The following is an 18,862-nucleotide window of genomic DNA, read 5'->3' as shown; positions in this document are numbered from 1 at the left end:
TTTGTTGAAAGATGAAAAAGATGGAACAATAAACAATAATATAACACCCGGGCTTCACACCGCAAGGTGGATCGACTGGATCAAACACCAACTTACCTTGATCAAACACAAGGGATTTCTTGAGCAAACACAAGAGATTCTTGATCAAACACAAGAAGAGAGTTGCATAAGCAAACTTTGTTTTAAATTCTGAGTTGTCCTTGAATGCTTACAATTGATCCCTATTTATAGGACCAACTCAACAAAACATTACATACCCAACTTCCAACTAACAATAGTAGAAAGTCTTCACTTATTAAAGTTGGGGTAGGAAAGTCTTCACCTTCCAACTACTAAAGTTGGAAAAGTCTTCATCCCCCACCTACCAAAGGTGGAAAAATCTTCATCCCCCACCTACCAAAGGTGGAAAAATCTTCATCCCCCCAACTACCAAAGGTGAAAAAGTCTTCACCTACCAACTACCAAAGGTGGAAAAATCATCACCTCTTAAAGTTGGTATGGGAAAGTCTTCACCCACCATTACTTACAAAAGTAAAAAGTAAAAGTAAAAGCACCTTCTAAATACTTATTGAACCCATGACTGGTTCAACTAATGAACCAAACCACTATTAGACCAAAACATGTAAACCAGAGTAACTAATCCCGTATGCATACCTATTACCATGGTTTAGACTCATTAAACTATTGAAGTTGCCTATTACATTAAAAAACCCTTGGACCAAAGGCCCAACATGCATATAACCCAACCATAGACTTATTCCTAAGAAAACAAGTCCATTTTGGTGATAAATCTGCATCAGATGGTCTATTGAGGAGAAATTGGGGGTAGATTCTTCCCTATTTCCGAGGGAGAGATGTAAAATATTTTATGGAGAATTTTTGTTGAAACTTTCATCAGGTTTTTTTTTTTTTTTTTTTCTTAAGATATAGAGGTTATTTTTGCTCAGGTGAAGGCTATTAACATCCTGCGTACCAGATTGAGGATAAACGCTGCTGGAGCTCGACTCTGTCGAGAATTTTCACAAAAAATCGGCTTGGGAGGAGATTAGGAAAAGAAATCCCAAGGTTCCTTGGTTTCATATTGTTCGGTGGAGTGGATTGCTTCCTTGACAGTCCATTTTCGGATGGAGAATGATGCATGGAAGCTTGCCTAGTGATGAGATGGTCTACTCAAAGGGGATTTCTCTTGCTTCCCGCTGTGAGCTATGTTTTGGAGCGTCAGAGTCGTTGCAGCACTTGTTTTTGGAGTGCAATTATTCTGAGGCAGTTTGGAGTTCTTTTGGTTCATTTTTTAATATTGGGTGGCTGATCTTCAATCTCTTTCAGTGGTGGAGGTCCAAAGGTAAATTGGCTCCTATTAAATAGGCTTGGCTTGCAGGTTTCGTCCTTGTTTCATATTTCCTTTGGATGCAGCGAAATATAAGGAGATATGAGGGAAAAGCGATAAGGGCTATCTTGTTCTGCGACAGTTTCTCGGATCCATTCGAGAACTATTTCCCACTTCCCTATACAGAAGAATATCAGCATCTGATTTAGTATGTGCTGGAGTGCTTGGGGTGTCTCTTCACTCTCTTACAATGCCAGAGGCTTTAGAGGTGGTGTGGTGCACCCCGTTCCCCTCCTGGTGCGAGCTTAATATTACGGATGCTCTCTTGGTAATCCAGGGAGAGTGGGTGCTGGTGGAGTTATTCGAGACTAATGGCCGAATCCTATCATACTTCAGATCTTTCCTTAGAGTAGCAACAAATTATGTAGCAGAATTTCAAGGTTAAATTCAAGGCCTCAGGCTTGCTAAACAGCTGGAGATTGAGCAGTTATGAATCGAATCTGATTCGATGGCGGTGACTTACACTGTGTATTCAAAGGCAATGCCATGGTTTATTTTGCAAGAGTGATATATTTGTGTCCCTATCTTACATGTATACAGTGGAAGTTAACTTACTGCTATAGAGAGGCCAACCCAATTGCGGATTATCTGGCAAAAACAGCTGCTAGAAGTGGTTATTCAGTAATCTCTCCTACCCTCCCTCCTTCAATTCAGGAAGAGCTTAGGATGGATGCTGATTGCTGAAAGCAGACCAAGGTTTCGTTTCAGTCAGATCTGTTTATGGAGTTGAGGACCTCTTCCCTGCTGATGGCCATGCCGAAGGTGGAGAAGTGATCCGGGATTTTAATCCCCTCTTCTGTTTGTTCTTGTATCTGGTATTCTTGTGTCTTTCTAGACCCAGCTTGTGTCTTTTTTTTCCTCTTTTCATTCTTTAATATAAATAACTTCTTAGCGGAAAAAAAAAAAGGGCAAGAAGGATTTGTATCAGTATACTTTTTTAATTTATTCAATTTTTCATAAATTTTTTTATCTTTTCTGATGATTTTTTGAATATTTTATGACCGAACATCATATCAATGTTACAACTTCATCAAATAATGCTACTATTGTTTCCAATTGAATTTGTAATTCTGAATCTTGCCATGTATATTCAATGTAAAAATAAGTTAACAATTATATATATAATTGACAAAAAATTGTGAACTTCGAAGCGACCAAAAAAGTATTCTTACTTCTGTGTATTTTCTGTATTTTTATTTTTACATATCACAGCTTACAGTATTGGTTGTTAATTCTACTTTCTTTTTGTAAATTTTGCAAGCATTGTACCATGATATTTTTTTTATTCCCCACATTCCTTTTCAGTATCACGATTTCCATGTACACTTCTCCAGGTACATGTATACTGCAGAAAAGATGTGTCCTTCAAAGAACAAAAACAGATAGGTTTCATTAAGGAATTTCAAAAAAAAATCAATAAATAAAAATAAAAAATGAATAGAGTCGGAATATTTGCGGCAACCACAATCACAAGATTGAGAAATACAAGTATCCAGTCACATTTCTACACCCACCCTTTGTGTTTTTCTTTGTTATCACATTAAAAGCAGCAAGGACACACAGAACTGATTGTACTCTGGAACATCTTGCTAAAACACAAGGTATGATGTCTGACAGACTGATTACCACTACAAACCAATGGTTGCAGCACTAGGAAATGGCCTATAATTCATTCCAGCTCTTTTTGTAAGTGAGAACATTTACTGATTACCACAGGGGGGGAGAAGGAGAGAATAACTTTCTCTCACTTGCACACCCCTCTATAGTATATTCTCACGCGTTTTAATTTGGATTGAAGTTCTAATAAGCAATTTTATTTTGGGCTTAATAAATAAATATTAAGAAACAAGAAAAAAGGAGGAGGGAGGAGGGAGGAGGGAGGAGGGGAGGGAGGGAGGGAGGAGGGGGAGGGGGGACCCTAACACAAAGGCCACCCAAGAAGCCTACAAAGACAACAAGAGCTGCAGCTCAACCCAGCAATACATCAATTACAACGCAAATAGAACAACAAACCAAAGGCAGCAAGAAGAGGAAGACTAGAGAATTTGGGGGCGGAGGGGGGGGGGGGGGAGAACTGCTCTGGGATATCCCAAGAAGAAGTAATGAAACGATTCCTCACAGTGTCTCTACAGGGAGAGAGAAGAGTGAGGTCTTCTGACAAATGTCAAATACAATAGAAGTTCAACTGCTCTGGGATATCCCAAGAACAAGCGATGAACGATTCCTCACAGTGTCTCCACAGGGAAAGAAGAGTGAGGGCCTTCTGAAAAATGTCAAAATACAATAGAAGTCCGAATCTAATGATATGTACGGGACAATGCAGACCATCTGCTCTTGTTTCACTCCCACCAGATATGGTAAATCACATCACTGAAAGCAAGTCTCACAATAGCATCACAGACTGAATTCCTTCTAAACCGAGACAAGACTCAGCCCATTCTCTTTCAAAAGGACCTTATGTCTAGGAGAGGGCCAACACTTGGCCAGCATCCCTTCCCAAATCACTCTGGAGAATTGACAGGAAAAGAAAATATGACATCTTCGAGGGAATTCCAACAGACGCAACAGTTAGAAATGGAAAGGGATCTCTGCTGAAGGAAGAGCTAGGTAGGGAGAGTAAAGGTGAGAGCACGCCAAGAAATAAAGTTGTTCCTAGGGATACAACCTTTGAACCAAATCACTTTGGCCCAGGGGACCAAGGGCATCTGGTATCGCACCAAATTAATTCCAAGCAGATGCCGTGAAAAACCTATTAGAGGGACATGCTGTCCACTGAACAAGTTCACCACTACCTATGGGCCTCTTACGAATGCTCTGCACAATGAGAGCCGGGGAAATGAAGGGACCACGATTCCAAATGCCATCTCTCAAGATGGAACAGACTTTGGCGAATCTATCTGACCCAGCATCATATCTAATCTTATCCCCATTGCAAACCAAAAGAACCTCTTTCCGGTGCGAAGAGTCTAACCAGAGGAGGGTATCCTCCACATCATCAATAGAAAACATGATACAATCAGATACAAAGTGCCTAATCTGAAGAATCTTTCTCCAAGACCAAAATGAGTGAGAAGGGTAAGGGACAGACTAGATTGAGTCCTTTCTAAGAAGATGAGAGTAAAGACAATCAACCAAGATGGAGTCATCTTTAACTGCAATCTTCCAAATGAGTTTCACAAGGGCAGCTGTATTGACCTCCTTATCTCTTCTCAACCCTAGACCACACTCTTCTTTTGGGAGGCAAATAGATTTCCGACGACAAGTGCGCAAAAACCTAGCGTTTTCAATTCCTTTCTAGAGGAACAAGCACATGAGCAAGGTTTAAAGTATCCCACCATATCGTATAGTACCGAAGGATACATATCGGTATTGGTGGGTATCGATAGGACACGGTGAGATACGTATCTCTTTTTTTAGGTATGGCTAGTTTTCTCGTTTGATTCCCTCCCCCAAACCAGGTCATCAAATCATTCTATCACCTCAGCCCAACTCAAAGGCCTTTAGGACTTGAGGTGCCATTTGAATGAAACAGCACACTAACCCATTGGCCACAGAACAAGAGCTAAATTGCGATTGGGCTCGCCATACTCAAAAGGGCATGTGCACCCCAACTCAAGGAGAAACAGAAATGTTTAGTATTCAATTGGAAATGATAAAAAAATTCAAGCTCGCAAGCAGAATCTGTTCCTGTACGGCCTTACCCTCACCCCAAACGAAAAAAGGGAGGGTGGGCGGAAGCCAAAACAAGACAGAAGTGTCCTGTGCAATCATCCCAGAAAAAGTATGAAACTGACCTTTGCAATGGGTGCCATTTCAACAGAAACATGAACAATATGCATTGGTGGCTCCTTTGCGATTCCTCCAAAGACAGGTATATGATAGTCCATCCCATTTTTGTTGTCATAAATGCCACCATCTTCCTTCTCAGAGAAAACAAAGTCCATCATGTACGCATCCAATGGAACCTTAACTGCAAGAAGACAACATTCAGACCTTCATGTCCAGAGAAGTATTATCATATTTGTATACAAAATGGGTATTATCCTACTCTGCTGGAAATTGAGGAAAGAGTGCTTAGAGTTAATGAATTGTGAATTGTATGACATGGATAATTGGATAGTTACAACTCACAAGATCAGTTGGATAACAAGCACGTGTGCAACATTGCAATGCAAAAACGGGATTTCCTTGTGGATTTAGGAAATTTACTCAGACAAGTGTATAGGCTGTTTGTCAGCATTTTGGTTTTCCATAATTCATTAGGCTGAGGTCATCCTTATTTTCCTGAGTTTAATTATGCATTTTCTTCATGTAATATTTGAAAATAACTATTTTCAACATATCCGACAAAACTATTTAAAATAGATAAGAACTTATCCATGAAAAAAATTGCATATACATATAAATAGGTACAAAATCAACAGACAGCAAGATGGTGAGAGAACTAGAGTTCGAACATTGTTGCTACAAGGTTTGGAAATAATAATCCCCGGAAAATATTATAATTTGAAACTTAATTAACTTTGGAAAATCCTTTTGGATATTCCCAATAAAGAGATGATTCAAGAAGCTGACTCTGACCAGATTTGTAAATGTACTAAAGTGCAACAAGCGGTCCAACTAAAGAAGAACCTCACCATTGGCTTTGACAAGTGAACCATTATCGGTAGGCAACATTTTTTGAGGTGGTAATGGACCATTACGATAGGTCCAACGATTGAATGAGCCTCTGAACCACACTTCAGGTTTTCCATTCAGAACTGTGTTTGAAGGATTATAAAAAACTGTCACAGTGCTTCCTGCTTGGACATCAACTGGTTCAGTGTAGACTATATGCTTTTGAGACAACAAAAACGTTTTCATGGTTCTTGCCTTTGTTTCAGATTTCAGGCGAGCTGTTATTTCAGCCTGTGAGAAAACAAGAACATAAGAAAAGAGCATGAAGAACAAAAGTAACTCAAGTTAAATGTTAACATTTAACAGAAAAGAATTCAAAAGGTTAAAAAAAAAATAAATAAAACAACTAAGGTATCTATTTTGCAGATGACAAGGATAGTCATACAAAATAGTGGTACTTGTACAAATATCACAATGCAGTGAGAAGGGAGCCAACTAAGTAGAGGGTCTCATAAGTCTTCAGTAGATTCATGTGACCAGTATGACATTGGTATACCATTCTTATTGATTCAATAAAAAACAATCAGGATATTTAAGTATACAACATCCAAGGATGGAACTTAAAATTGCACTTTGTACTTGGTACCAAGTCCAATGCATGTTTATCATGGGAGGAATTTTAGGAAGTAGAAAAAAATGTATCATGAAGTAAAACTTTCAAGGTAACTTTATAACGAAGATTTTCCTTTTGCATTAGATTCTGTGTGAAGCTTTGGGTTGCTTAGATTATAAATTTTCTGGAGCTTTTTTCCCTGCAATTAATCAACCTATGTTGTCCCCTTGTATTGAGTAGGTATCAAAGAAGATTCTTCCCTTAGGTTCCATTTGTTTCAATGGAAATACATTACAGGAATTACTTGAAAACAGAAGGAAATTGTATTGTTAAAAATCTAGAAACTATTTTACTTAAATACAACACATATTTTCAGAATGTTTAAAAATTTTAAATTTAAGGATGTGGTTTTCCAGATAAAGGTGGTGGCATCTAGGTCCATGATACAATGCTTGAAGTGCTCCAACAGTGATGAGGAAGAAGCAAATGACATTCCATCTGAAAGTACATGGGGTTAATTGTAGAGCTAAAACACATGGCTGCACTAAAAATGTTATAACGAGTTAACGAATTCTTCTAAACATCAAGTTTTTAAGCCATGGAAATATGGATCGTTAAAGATTATGCTGAGTAGATTTGTATCCATGGAAATATAGGTCATTAAATCTCAACCATCCAAGTTTTGAATATCTTTATTCTATATAATTCATCTTTTTAGGAGTCATTTATGGGAAAACCTGGCAGCTAAGCCAGTGGATGCATGTCTTTGTTACTGAAACACTCTAGAGGTTTGAGCAACCTCATTTGAAATGGTTTTGTGAAAAGGAGCTTGTAGTTTGATTATGGCTTCTTTAAGGATCTCCTATCTTGACTTTGTAGATTGCAAGAGTTCTTGGTTAGCCGACCACCGGTTCAGCTTGAGAGGATTATTGAAATGTCAGTAGAAGGTGTATATATGATGTCCAAAAGATATCAAAAGTCAATTATAAAATAAAGATTCTCTTTATGCTTTCCTCTTTCATGTTGCTCAGATTACCACCTTGCAAGTGTTAGGATCACACATCGGTTAGGAGTGGGATATCCGTGTCTTCAAATACCCATGAGTCCCTCCACCTAATAGACTAGTATTCTGTTTTGGAATCTGACATGGTATCAGAGCCTATTTTCTCTAGTCATGCTGCAGATGTCTCCAGACCTGCCTCCTTTCATCCATGCACGTGCGCACGGTTCCATCCTGCTAAATGTGGGGGTGGGGGGGGGGGGAATTATCACATCGGTTACCCCTGAGGCCTTCCATCCATTCCCTCAAATACCTATTAGTCCCTCCACCCAACAGTTTGAGCTTTTGAGATGGATATTTATCACAAGAATTTATTGGCCTCAGTAAAAGAAACTAGGCTTCCATAATGATTAAAATACTTTTCAAATTGCTTACAATGGATTGATTATCTATAGCATCACCTATGGTCTACCTGACAGGTTCCTTGGAAGTCCACATTCTGTGAAAGAGAATAGCACATGACCAATCTCAGAAAATTGGATAAAGATAACTTATACCTCTCTCTTGGTAGGGTGAGGAGGGTTTGGTTTTCACCTTCAAAGTCCATTCCAAAACACACTAACTGTCTTAAATATTGACTGTCATTCAAGCTAGACTAACCTTAGCACGTATTGCCTCTTCTTTTAATCTTCTCTCGTCCTGAAGTTTGCTATATATCCGGTCCTCTTCTTCGACCCAATAGGATTCTTCAGGCATGCACACTGGAACAATAGCATGGAAATCTTGACGGTGGTTGTTATCATAAAGGTGGGCATTCTTGGGAGGTCCATCAGCAAAAACCCAATCCAAGATGACTGCTTGATCAGGTACAGCAACTATTGGGGAGAGAAAAAGAAAACGGAGAACCAATCAGCCACAGACAGAGGTAAACCCAGAGGATCGTAATGGGTGATATGCATCTGAAAAAATCTGTTGCTACTAGAAAATCTCTAATAATAAGCCTAAAAATGAAGGTTCAAATGCACGATCTGTCATCATCCATAGTGAGATGATTGGATGGCATTTAAATTTTCAACTGAAAACAACTGTTTGTAAGTCAAATACAAAAACAAACACAAACTATGTATCAACTTGTATAGGCTTAAAAATCTATATATATATATATATATATAAAGTTCAACCAAAATCGCATAATCAGAACACGATAGGTAGCAACTAATGGGACCAACTCAACTCTTAAAAGGCCACAAATACATTCCAGAAAGCAAGATATATGGCATCATGCTTGGTGAACATGGCACACATGCATGTTCAGGACCAACATTCCCTCGATCCATAATAAGAGATGATAATCTATGGTGAATCAGCATATTGTGTTATGAATATACTCATGCCTTAGGATTTTTTTTTTTTTTCCAACCTTCTTCTGACTATCCTAAGGAAAGGTAATAGAATAGATAATTATGAACATAGCTATAAGCTCCAGTATAGTGAACCCCGGTTGGTTGGACCATCCAAAACAATAGGTTTCCCTTGCATGCACCCACTTTGTACCATAGTGCCATCCAAAAAGTTCTAAGTGCCATCCAAAAAGTTCTAAGTGCCATCCAAAATATTCTAAGTGCCTGCCCAAGTGGCAAAAGATTTCAACAGAAGACAATCTATCTTCACTGGACAAGAAATATATAATGGTGTGTAGTCATGCATACCATCAACATACCACCAGTCAGCATCCTTTCTCTCTGACTGGGCAAGTCTTCCGGAGATAGACACCCCTTCATTCCAATTATTGTGCCCCCCATGGATCCAAAGTTCCTTAGCATGAGCAAGGGGACCCGAGCTCCTGTTATAAAATAATCTGACCAAGTCCCCACCTTTAAATTCACTAGGCTCTATATGCCAAATGTTATCAGTAGACCTTACAGCCTTCTTCATTAATTGATGTAGAGCTTCCTGTCTCTTTTCAACCTCCATCCTAGCTTGTGCTTTATCAGCTTCTCTTGCAGCCCTCTCTGCTTCTTTACGTCGCTCCTCTTCTGCTTGTCTTTCTCTTTCAGCTTGCTCTGCAGCAAGTCTTTCAAGTTCCCTTCTTTTCTCTTCAAGCAAGAAATCCTCAAAAGCCAACACATCCATGCCACCTTCAACAGGTATAAAGAAATCTTTTTTATCATTATTGTCATAAACATCTCCCCCATTGAAGAACACAAAATCAATCTTGTACGCCTCCTTAGGAACATAAAGCTGGCAAGACCACCAATCTCCATTAAGATGAGTTTTATTCAATTTTACCATGAAATGTTTCCATCTCCAATCATTAAAAGCTCCCATGATCAGAACATCTGGTTCATCTTTCAAAGTGGAGAGACTTCGATTTAGGAACAATTCTACATCTTGATCAGGCTTCACTAACTGAGGATAAACAAACATTTTATTCCCTCTTGAAAAGTTCTCCTGAGCTAGGTCCTCAATCACCTGCCTGCGCATATCAGCATCGATCTCCAACTTTTTAACTGAATACTCTTCCATCTCTGGGTCATGATCCAATAATTTTTCACCGTGATTGGGCAATTCCGGTTTTGTCGATTCAGTTTTAGTTTTATACTCATCAATTTCAGCAACAGTTCCACTTTCCTCACTATCACTTGTAAGTACACCCAAAGGCTTTCTTGTTGACAGCATTCCATCTACTTCACCCTCAATTTCTCTCTCGGCAGATATTTCTGGAGTTGGTGTGTCAGTTGCATCATCATCTGTTACAGAAATTCTTCCATTTTCCTCTGTTTCATCACTTTTCACTGCACGTAACAGTTGGCCTGTCGATACCATTCTGCCAGCTTCATTTTCAATTTCAACCCTTCTCTCCAGTTCCTTTCCTGGCACATATTCAATGTCAATATCTTCATCAGAGCCAGCTTTCATTCCTGTTGGCTTTTTGCAGGGTTCAGTATTCCCTCCAGATATGCCAGTGCCCGAACCATCTTCACCTTCACTGCCACTTTTCTCTCTCCTCTGGGTGCTCGTTTCAACTCGTGATTTTGGCACAAAACCCTTTGGAGCACCTTTTGGCCTTGGAATCTGGCCTTTTCTTGGTCTTCTCCGTGAGAAATCTACAAGTTAAAGATAACAACCGTGGGGTTGGGAGGGGGGGTTAGAAATAAAAAGACAATTAGTCAAGTGGACTTCAATATGCACAAGAACAGTAGTCTGTAGAGAATATAAATCAATAACACACTGACCTGCACTTGCAATGATATGATGCGAAACCCCAATTGCTACAGAATCCTTTCTCCATGGGGACAACTGAAAGAAATAAATGAACAAATAAAGAGACATATCTCAATCATTAATCGAATATGATACAATCAATATAAAATGCCCATCATTCTGCAACTATCATACTGCGAACCGCTCGAACTATTAACTTACTAAAGGAATAAAATACAAAATCTCTTTTTCTTTCATGATTTAGTCACAAGTAGAAAGGCAAGAAGGATTAAGTAAAGTCAATACTATTTTATTCGTAAATCTACATCAAAAAAACCCAGCTCTGGAGCGATTAATCGAAACTAAACTAAACTAAATTAAACAAGGAAAACAAACTTGAATCGAAACTTACATATCCAAATAGATACTACCTAGCACGAAATCAAGAAATCAAGAAATTGCGAGATTTCCAACTAACTTGAATCGAAACTAAAATAAACCAAACATTACGGAAACAGACTATTAGAGAGATTACTGGTGAAGTAGAGCTTGTTCTTCCACTGAAGAATAATCCAATCGAAACTCTAGCCTTTAAGCGGGTTCTTCTGTCACAGAAGTTTCTTGTTCCGTTGCAGACAGGTCCCTGTACATGCAAAGCTGCCTCCATTACTGATCTGAGATCTCTGCTAACTCTCCTTACGTCTTCACTACATAGAAGTCCATAGAACCTTTGCCAGCAAATTCGAGACCCGCTGATCAAATTGTTTTATTGTTTTCTCTTTCTCTCTCTAAAATAAACACTTCGATTTTCTCTGTTTCATAACTTCAAATTGATTAAACCTAGTTGGTGCTTTGGACTCTTGTCCCTTGGAGTGTCTATCTCATCCAGATCGGATGTGAGCCATAAGCATTTTAAAACTCTTCCGTGTGGCAAACATTTACTGGAGGATTACTATCCTACAACGAACTATGTCAGAGATTAGTGGGGACCACTTAGCCTGAGAAGTTTCTCTAATCGTGTGATTGGCATCAGAGGGACATTTGTGTAAAATGATGGCAACTGCATGTGACCAAACTTTCGACTGTGTAGGGAAAACTTTCGAGTGTTTAGGGGACCACCGGACCAGACTACCAATACAACCACTGACAGGTTTTTAGTATTGAATTCCACGTGGCACCATGCAATAGCCAAATAAAGAATCAAACCGAATCTATTTGTCTTATGTGATTTGGGGGACTTTCCCGAATGAAGTGGGCCTTTCTCCTGAATACGACACGTGGATATGAGATCCACATAAAAATCGAGAATTGTGGAGTTCTGAAATAGTCAGAATATTCTGGAGCTGGTTATTGGTGTTGCTAGTAAAGTGGAAATGATAGGCCGGTTCCAACTTCCAAGTGCCAGCATGAGAAGGATCAGCCCGTGGCTTAGTCTTTCATCACGAGTCATTACGGTTGTGATGGGCATCATTATGAGAGAAGGATCGAAGGTGGTGCAATAATGAGTCCAGATGGTTGGGTGAAAATTGGATTATAATCTTTTCTAGCACGGGATGGAATGCAGTGAGCATCTCATGATTGAGAGCATTCGATTAAGTGCATCTCAAGGGGTTCCTAATCGCGGAATACCTACTGCATATCCCGTGTTGGAGAGGATCCAAGTGTGGGTGATCTCTCATCCATGATGGTAAGAAAGCTTTCTCCTTTTCTTAATACCACCCCTATAAAGGAAATCTAAATTATAAATCTTAGCAAAGGTAAAACTCCTGTAGACAAATCATATGTAGCCTTCTTTTTTTTGGACAGGAGAAAACAATTCATTAAGCAAAACCTGAAGAGGGAAACCTTCTAACAAGTACAGATGGAAACAAAGCAAATGGGGGAGATCAGCCCCACCAAGTATGAGAAAGACTCAGACGTGAAGCTTCCTTAGCAAGCAGGTGAGCCTCTCCATTAGAGGACCGGGAGATTTGAAAAAAATTTACAAAACCAAATAGAGAAATAAGAGAACGAATGTCCTCAACAACCACCCTAGCAGCCCAATCTAAAGAGTTCAAGTTTCCTAAGATAGCATTAACTACAAACAAACAATCAGAAAATACATTCAAACAACTAAGACCCAAGCTCAAAGCTAAAAGAAAACCATCCTGAATGGCTTCAGCTTCAGTCATAGTGGCCGAGAAAGAGAAGCTTGTTTTGCAACATGCCGCAACAAAGCACCTATTGCAATCTTTGATAATCACTCATCTGCTGCCCCTCAAGAGATGCGCAGACCAGGCCCCATCCGAGAATAGAACTAGGTGGGAGGGAGAAGGAGGAGCCGGAGAGGTTGAAGGAGAACCAACCAAGCCACCCGCCACTCAAGAGGATAGGTGAAGCGTGCCCTCCTGAATTGAGGTGTGAGCAAAAATAGTACATAAAAGATTTGGCTCCACGAAGTCGAAAACAACTTTGTTCCTAGTCTTCCATATCTGCCACAAGAGAGCAGACCAAACAACATCAAAATCCTTTTTATGGGGAATGGCCTTATACTTTACAAACAAGTAATTCAGCCAATCTTTAAAGTAAGAACCATTAAATTCTAAGGTGTTAAACCTAAGGGGAGAGACAGACCAGCAAGTTGGCACAAAGGGACATAAAAAAAGAGCATGAACAATTGTTTCCTCATAAGACTTATAAATAGGGCAGATAGAACTATCAGCCAAATTACGGTGAAAGAGAAGTTGTTTAACAGCCAAAGGTGCAGAAGCACATCTCCAAATGAAAAACTTTACCTTAGGGACAATATCTAGCTTCCATATAGTGCCCCATATCATATTAGGAGAGGCATAGGAGGGGCAAGTAGCTTGGAAAGCACAATAGTAGGCAGATTTAATAGTGAACATACCATTCTTTGAGAAACCCCACCTCCAGCTGTCTTTCCTATCCAAAATAGGAAGCGAAATTTGAAGGATAGCTACAGCCTCTGAGCTAGAGAACAAAGAATTTATTAAGTTCACATTCCAAAATCTGTTTTGAAAAATCAAATCTGAAACCTTACCAACAAGTAGTGTAGTAGGAGGGCTAGAGATCTTCCCCCCAAAGGAGGGCAGCCAAGGATTTGAGTAAATTGAAGTATCTGACCCATTACCTATGTTGTGCAGAGCCCTTGAAGTAAAAGGGTCCTGCCTTTTAAAAGGCTCTTCCAAGCCCATGACATAGTAGCCCTACAGAGAGCCGAAAGAAAGGAACAGTTTGGGTAATATTTCCCTTTTAAATCCCTTACCTATAGGGTCAAGCGGTCCAAACAGCCTCTTGAGATTCTTGGCATAAGGCTACATAGTTCTCACCCCTCCCCCCTTCGCCTCACACATATGCGAGCCTCGTGCACCACATATGCCCTTTCTAAAAATTGACTATCAAGCTTAGACTAAAAGTGGCTTAGCTGGCTAGAATCCACCAGGTAAAAGTATCTATTAGCTGTCATGCTTTAGTTTCCATTGAGTTGACGAGGCAATTCATCTGTCGATAGAAATTTCTGCCTCCCTCAATGACATGTGGCAAGTCCAACAAAGTTTTGATTTTTGGATTTACTCTTATGTAAATAGAGTTGAGAACATTCATGTGCATGATATTGCTAAATGGGCTTTGAGCTTCGCAATGCCAGGAATCCTCTTTCCCAGAGGATCTCCTCCCTATGGTAATACCATTTTTGCTCCTTGAGGGTGAATAAAATCCCTTCAAAAGAGGTTTTTTTTTTTTTTTTGGTGTGTGTGTGTGTGTGTGGAAACCGTTAGAAGTAGGTTTTAACCAACCAAAAAAAGGAAGAAAAACTTAGTATGGAGAATGAAGAAGACAATTTTTTGAAAGAAAAAAAAAAAAAAAAAAAAAAAGCAACATTTTTTTTATAGAGAAGAGAACGAGATACTCACATTTCATTTGATGATCAAATACGAATTAAAAACTAATCAATGGTAATTCTAAAGATCCCCAAGAAAAAATAGTGATCTCTCACAACAACCAATTACAACCATTACATGCAAATAGAATGTGAGAGATGTGTGCATGAGAGAGAAAGAGAGAGAGGTTCAAATAATTATTCTGGAATCCAGATAACTAGGGTTAGAATTATGACAAAAGTTTTCAAACTAACACTATTACTAATGCTATTTAATATTGTGTTCAAAGACATAATTGTGAGGAACAAATATGAGAACAAACTCACAAACAAACCATGCAAAGACAATAGTCAAAATACATAGAACAGTAGGATAAGAGAAATGACCACCTAAATACATCAAGACGAAGAAAGTTGCTACGGCAATTGGTTGGTTTTCTACTAGTATAATGCAACTGTCCAAGGATGTCATGGGTTTGGCTCTCTCTTTTTCATTTTGCATGTGAAGGCATCCGTTCCCTTCACTCTTTAGTAATTGTAATCAAAGTTTCATGGGGCATTGTTAGATGGGTAACACCCCCCCCCAACCAAAAAAAGAAAAAAAAAGGGCAATGCTAGGTTAATAGAGGGATTGTCTATACTCATGATTTCTCCAGTCCATCGAGTAGCAATTTTGCTTCACCAAGCATAATATTCTCAATTGTAGTTAGGTAATTTTATTGTTATTGTACATAATTACCCACAATGGAGTGAAACCCACGAGAGGACCAAAGAGGGGCTCAAGGGCGCACTTAATTGAAAGCAGTAAAAGGTGCATGGCATGTAGCATGCAATACGACAGGATTGACTCAAACTCGAGACATCGAACCTTAGGCCATCACTTTGAACTAATGATATCAACCACCATAACAAGGCCTATTGCCGTACATATGTAATTCCCTTAATGGTAATCACAAGTAGGAAGAAAGAACCCTATTAGTCTAGTATTGCCTAGGCCCAGATACAGACAGACGCAAAAAGACCACACTCCCCCTCCCCCAACATGTGTTAGAGATGCTCCTGCATACCCTCCCATTGACCATGCACATTAGTGTTATCTACACCAGACTGACATGGTTCTTTCTCCCTAACAGGTAATAGATATTTGTAAAAACAATTACACATTTCCACTAGGACCGAGTTTTCCTGCACTTGAATTCTCCCTTGACTGAAGGACTTGGATGGTGTCCATAGGGTATCATGTAATAGTGGGAGGTATTTTCGTTCATTCATAAATTCTTAAGTAGCACAGGGCAGACATTTGTGGCCATTGATGGATGTATGGTTCCTTGATGGTGCACGGTCAAGAAAAACTTTCTCCTTTCTATTTTTTTCGATAAAAAAAGGTTTTTTCTAGCGAAGTTGGACTTATTAATTCATAGAAAATTAGCTTTCAATTACATCGATGCCCTTTGCTTGACAAAAGGCAAAGAAAACCTAGGAATGGAATTTGGCTAGATTGTCTTGCGCTCCAACACCTTGTCCTTCCTAATGAGAGAGTAGGCAATGCTATAAATTTGCTTGGAACAGAGAATTGGAAAAATTGAGTGGCCATACAAGATGGATTCAAATCCTCTCCAGCTGGGGTGGCTAGAGAGGGGCCAACAAGACGCATAACAAGAGAGAGAAAGTGAAATAGGAGAGAGAAACATGGTGTTTCACTTTCTCTCTCCTATTATGTGCCTTGATGGTCCCTCTCCACTCTCCAGCTACCCCTTAGCTAGAGAGGATATAAATCAATAAAGATAATATAGCTTCGGTTTGTGAAGTTGGCACCTAGGGGAGGAGGTCGTGGGATCGAACCCTGTCGTACGCATTGTGTGAGTGTGAGTGTGTGTATGTGTGTATTTTCTTATTTATTCTGTACCCACCCGTGGGTTGCCCAGATGGTTAAGGCGAATTGGAGACTGTGTGGAATAGGTGTACGGTCTCAGGTTCGATTCTCCATCTGTACATCTGTAATTTAAGTGGAGATCATGGCGGTGTGTTGCTATGCTAGTCTCCCTGAGGATTAGTCGAAGTGAGTGTAAGCTAGCTCGAACACCTTGGTTAACAAAAAAAAAAAAGAAAAAGTGGTGTGCAGATTGCCATCCAGAACTCTAAAAAAGGAGAATATAGCTGCGAGTATTCACTTCTTCACTGCACCTGAGGCAAGACAGGGCAATATTTACTGGCATTGGCCAATTCGGCGTGGTACTAGCTTTTGATAAGCTAACAACATGCATTAATCAAAGGGCTGAACACAACTGGACAAGGGGGTCTTTTTCAAAGAGGGAGGGAGTGAGGATAACACATGTTAGGCACCCTGACGCTGTGCCCAGCCTTTTTCCCTGAACTTACTATAATATATATGTAAGGTGAGAGTTTTTGTGGTCAACAATCCACAAACAAATTTGGTAGGTAGGCGAGCATAACTCTCGTGGCATATGGAAGAGCAATATGATGATTCTAAGTATTAGATACCGTGGAAATATTGTAAATAGAGCATCACATCTACTTTTATTTATATCCATGCACCCCATTACATGGTCAATTCCGATTACACTGAAACTTGACTTGTGAATGGGGGAACTTGGGGTTTTGCCTATTTATGAAGTTTCAACTCCACTTGATCTATCACATGGTAGATCTAGATGCTTATCCACCACATTTTATATTTCAAATACCAACAATGTGAATTGACATTTAATGTCATGTACACTTCTGCTAGCTTTCTCATGCATTGGATTTTCAAAGCATTGCTTTTGCCACATGAAAAAATCTAGTAAGGCTGAAACTTAGAATGTAATCTACTTGTCCACAAAATTAGTGTGACATCTAATCTAACACTTGCCTGTTGCCTACACCTAAACTGGGCACGTAGGAAAACTTCCTTATTGCGGGAGGTGTGGGATCCGAGCCCAAGGTTTTTTTGATGGTCCCATAGTGCAAGTTTGGCCTTGTGAGCCCAAACTCATGCCCACTTTTTTTGGTGAAAGGGTCACTGGTTAAGTAGCATAACTTAAATTTAATACTGAAGATGTAAATGGACAATTAAACATCTGTATCCATGTCCACATACATTTAGGGGATTTCGTATTCAAAATATTGGTATCCGAAAAGTATTGGAATCTATTCAAAAGCGCTATCATCTGATCCAGTTATAAAAAATAATTAAATAGTAGTTGTGTAAATAATATTTATAATAATAAAATTCCCTTAATTCAAGACATATTACATGCATGTACTTAAACAAGAAATTAAATGGAAGGAAAAAATTCATGAGGACCATTTGTTAATTTCAAATTGGACCGGAAAGTATTCAAATCCGGTTGTAAATCTATATCATCCCATCCGAGTATAAAAAATGATTAAATAATAGTTGTATAAATAATATTTTATAATAATAAAATACCCTTAATTCAAGACATATTACATGTAATTAAACATAAATTAAATGGAAGGGGAAAAAAATTCATGAGGAGCTCTTAGTAATTTCAAATTGGACCCTACAACATCTATCCTAGTTGGTAGTGGCGGTCCTTCAACGTTAACCATAATCGGGATTTCTTCTTCTCTAGTTTTCCTTCGTTCTACACAGACAACTAAGAATGTAAATGGAGAGTCAAACATTCGTATCCGATTCTTGTTTATATTTGATTAAAGGAATCTGTATTCAAAAAATCGATGTTCAGAAATTATATGAAACCATTCAAAATCTAATCGGATGTGAATATGGATAATGCAATATTTGATTTATATTCAACCAGTTTAACTCTCAATATGAGCTGAGCCATGGGGACCTAAGATGAACCAAGATTTTCAAACACCCCTAGCCCATAGAGTGCATTATCTGTGAGATGGATAAGGAGTGGGATCATTTTTCTATGGGGTATCTTTATTTCTTTTTCTTTCTTTTATTTGTATTTCTTAAGGAGTAAATACGGGTCCAACTCGGGCTGGTTGTACCTCAAATCCATTAATTACTCATGGGCGGGTTGGCATTGAACCCCTAGCATTGCAATCCCTCTCTACTCACATTGTGGTCCAAAGATTTACAAATTGATAGTGGATGTGATACTGATTCAGATCGGCCTGTATCATTTCAAATCAGACGAATTTTCCCTTGTGTTGCTGTAAGAAACC

General features: G+C 39.0%; 1 protein-coding gene across 1 annotated transcript in view; it reads right to left on the bottom strand.

Moving 5' to 3' along the window:
• LOC122059957 (starch synthase 3, chloroplastic/amyloplastic-like) overlaps nt 1–11,693 on the bottom strand; it is a 49,731-nt gene extending 38,038 nt beyond the window's left edge. Inside the window, exons 1-6 of the mRNA XM_042623055.1 lie at nt 11,357–11,693; nt 10,854–10,917; nt 9,327–10,724; nt 8,278–8,492; nt 6,025–6,295; nt 5,182–5,357 (exon numbers count right to left, since the gene is read on the bottom strand). Coding sequence (XP_042478989.1) covers nt 5,182–5,357; nt 6,025–6,295; nt 8,278–8,492; nt 9,327–10,724; nt 10,854–10,917; nt 11,357–11,488 — 2,256 coding nt within the window. The 5' untranslated portion in view covers nt 11,489–11,693. The remainder of the gene's footprint in view (nt 1–5,181; nt 5,358–6,024; nt 6,296–8,277; nt 8,493–9,326; nt 10,725–10,853; nt 10,918–11,356) is intronic.
• Nucleotides 11,694–18,862: the final 7,169 nt, after the last annotated feature.

Source organism: Macadamia integrifolia, chromosome 13, assembly GCF_013358625.1.
Source record: "Macadamia integrifolia cultivar HAES 741 chromosome 13, SCU_Mint_v3, whole genome shotgun sequence".
Taxonomy (NCBI): Eukaryota; Viridiplantae; Streptophyta; class Magnoliopsida; order Proteales; family Proteaceae; genus Macadamia; species Macadamia integrifolia.
Note: the sequence above shows the minus strand (reverse complement) of the source record. Positions and strands in the feature narration are given on the sequence as shown.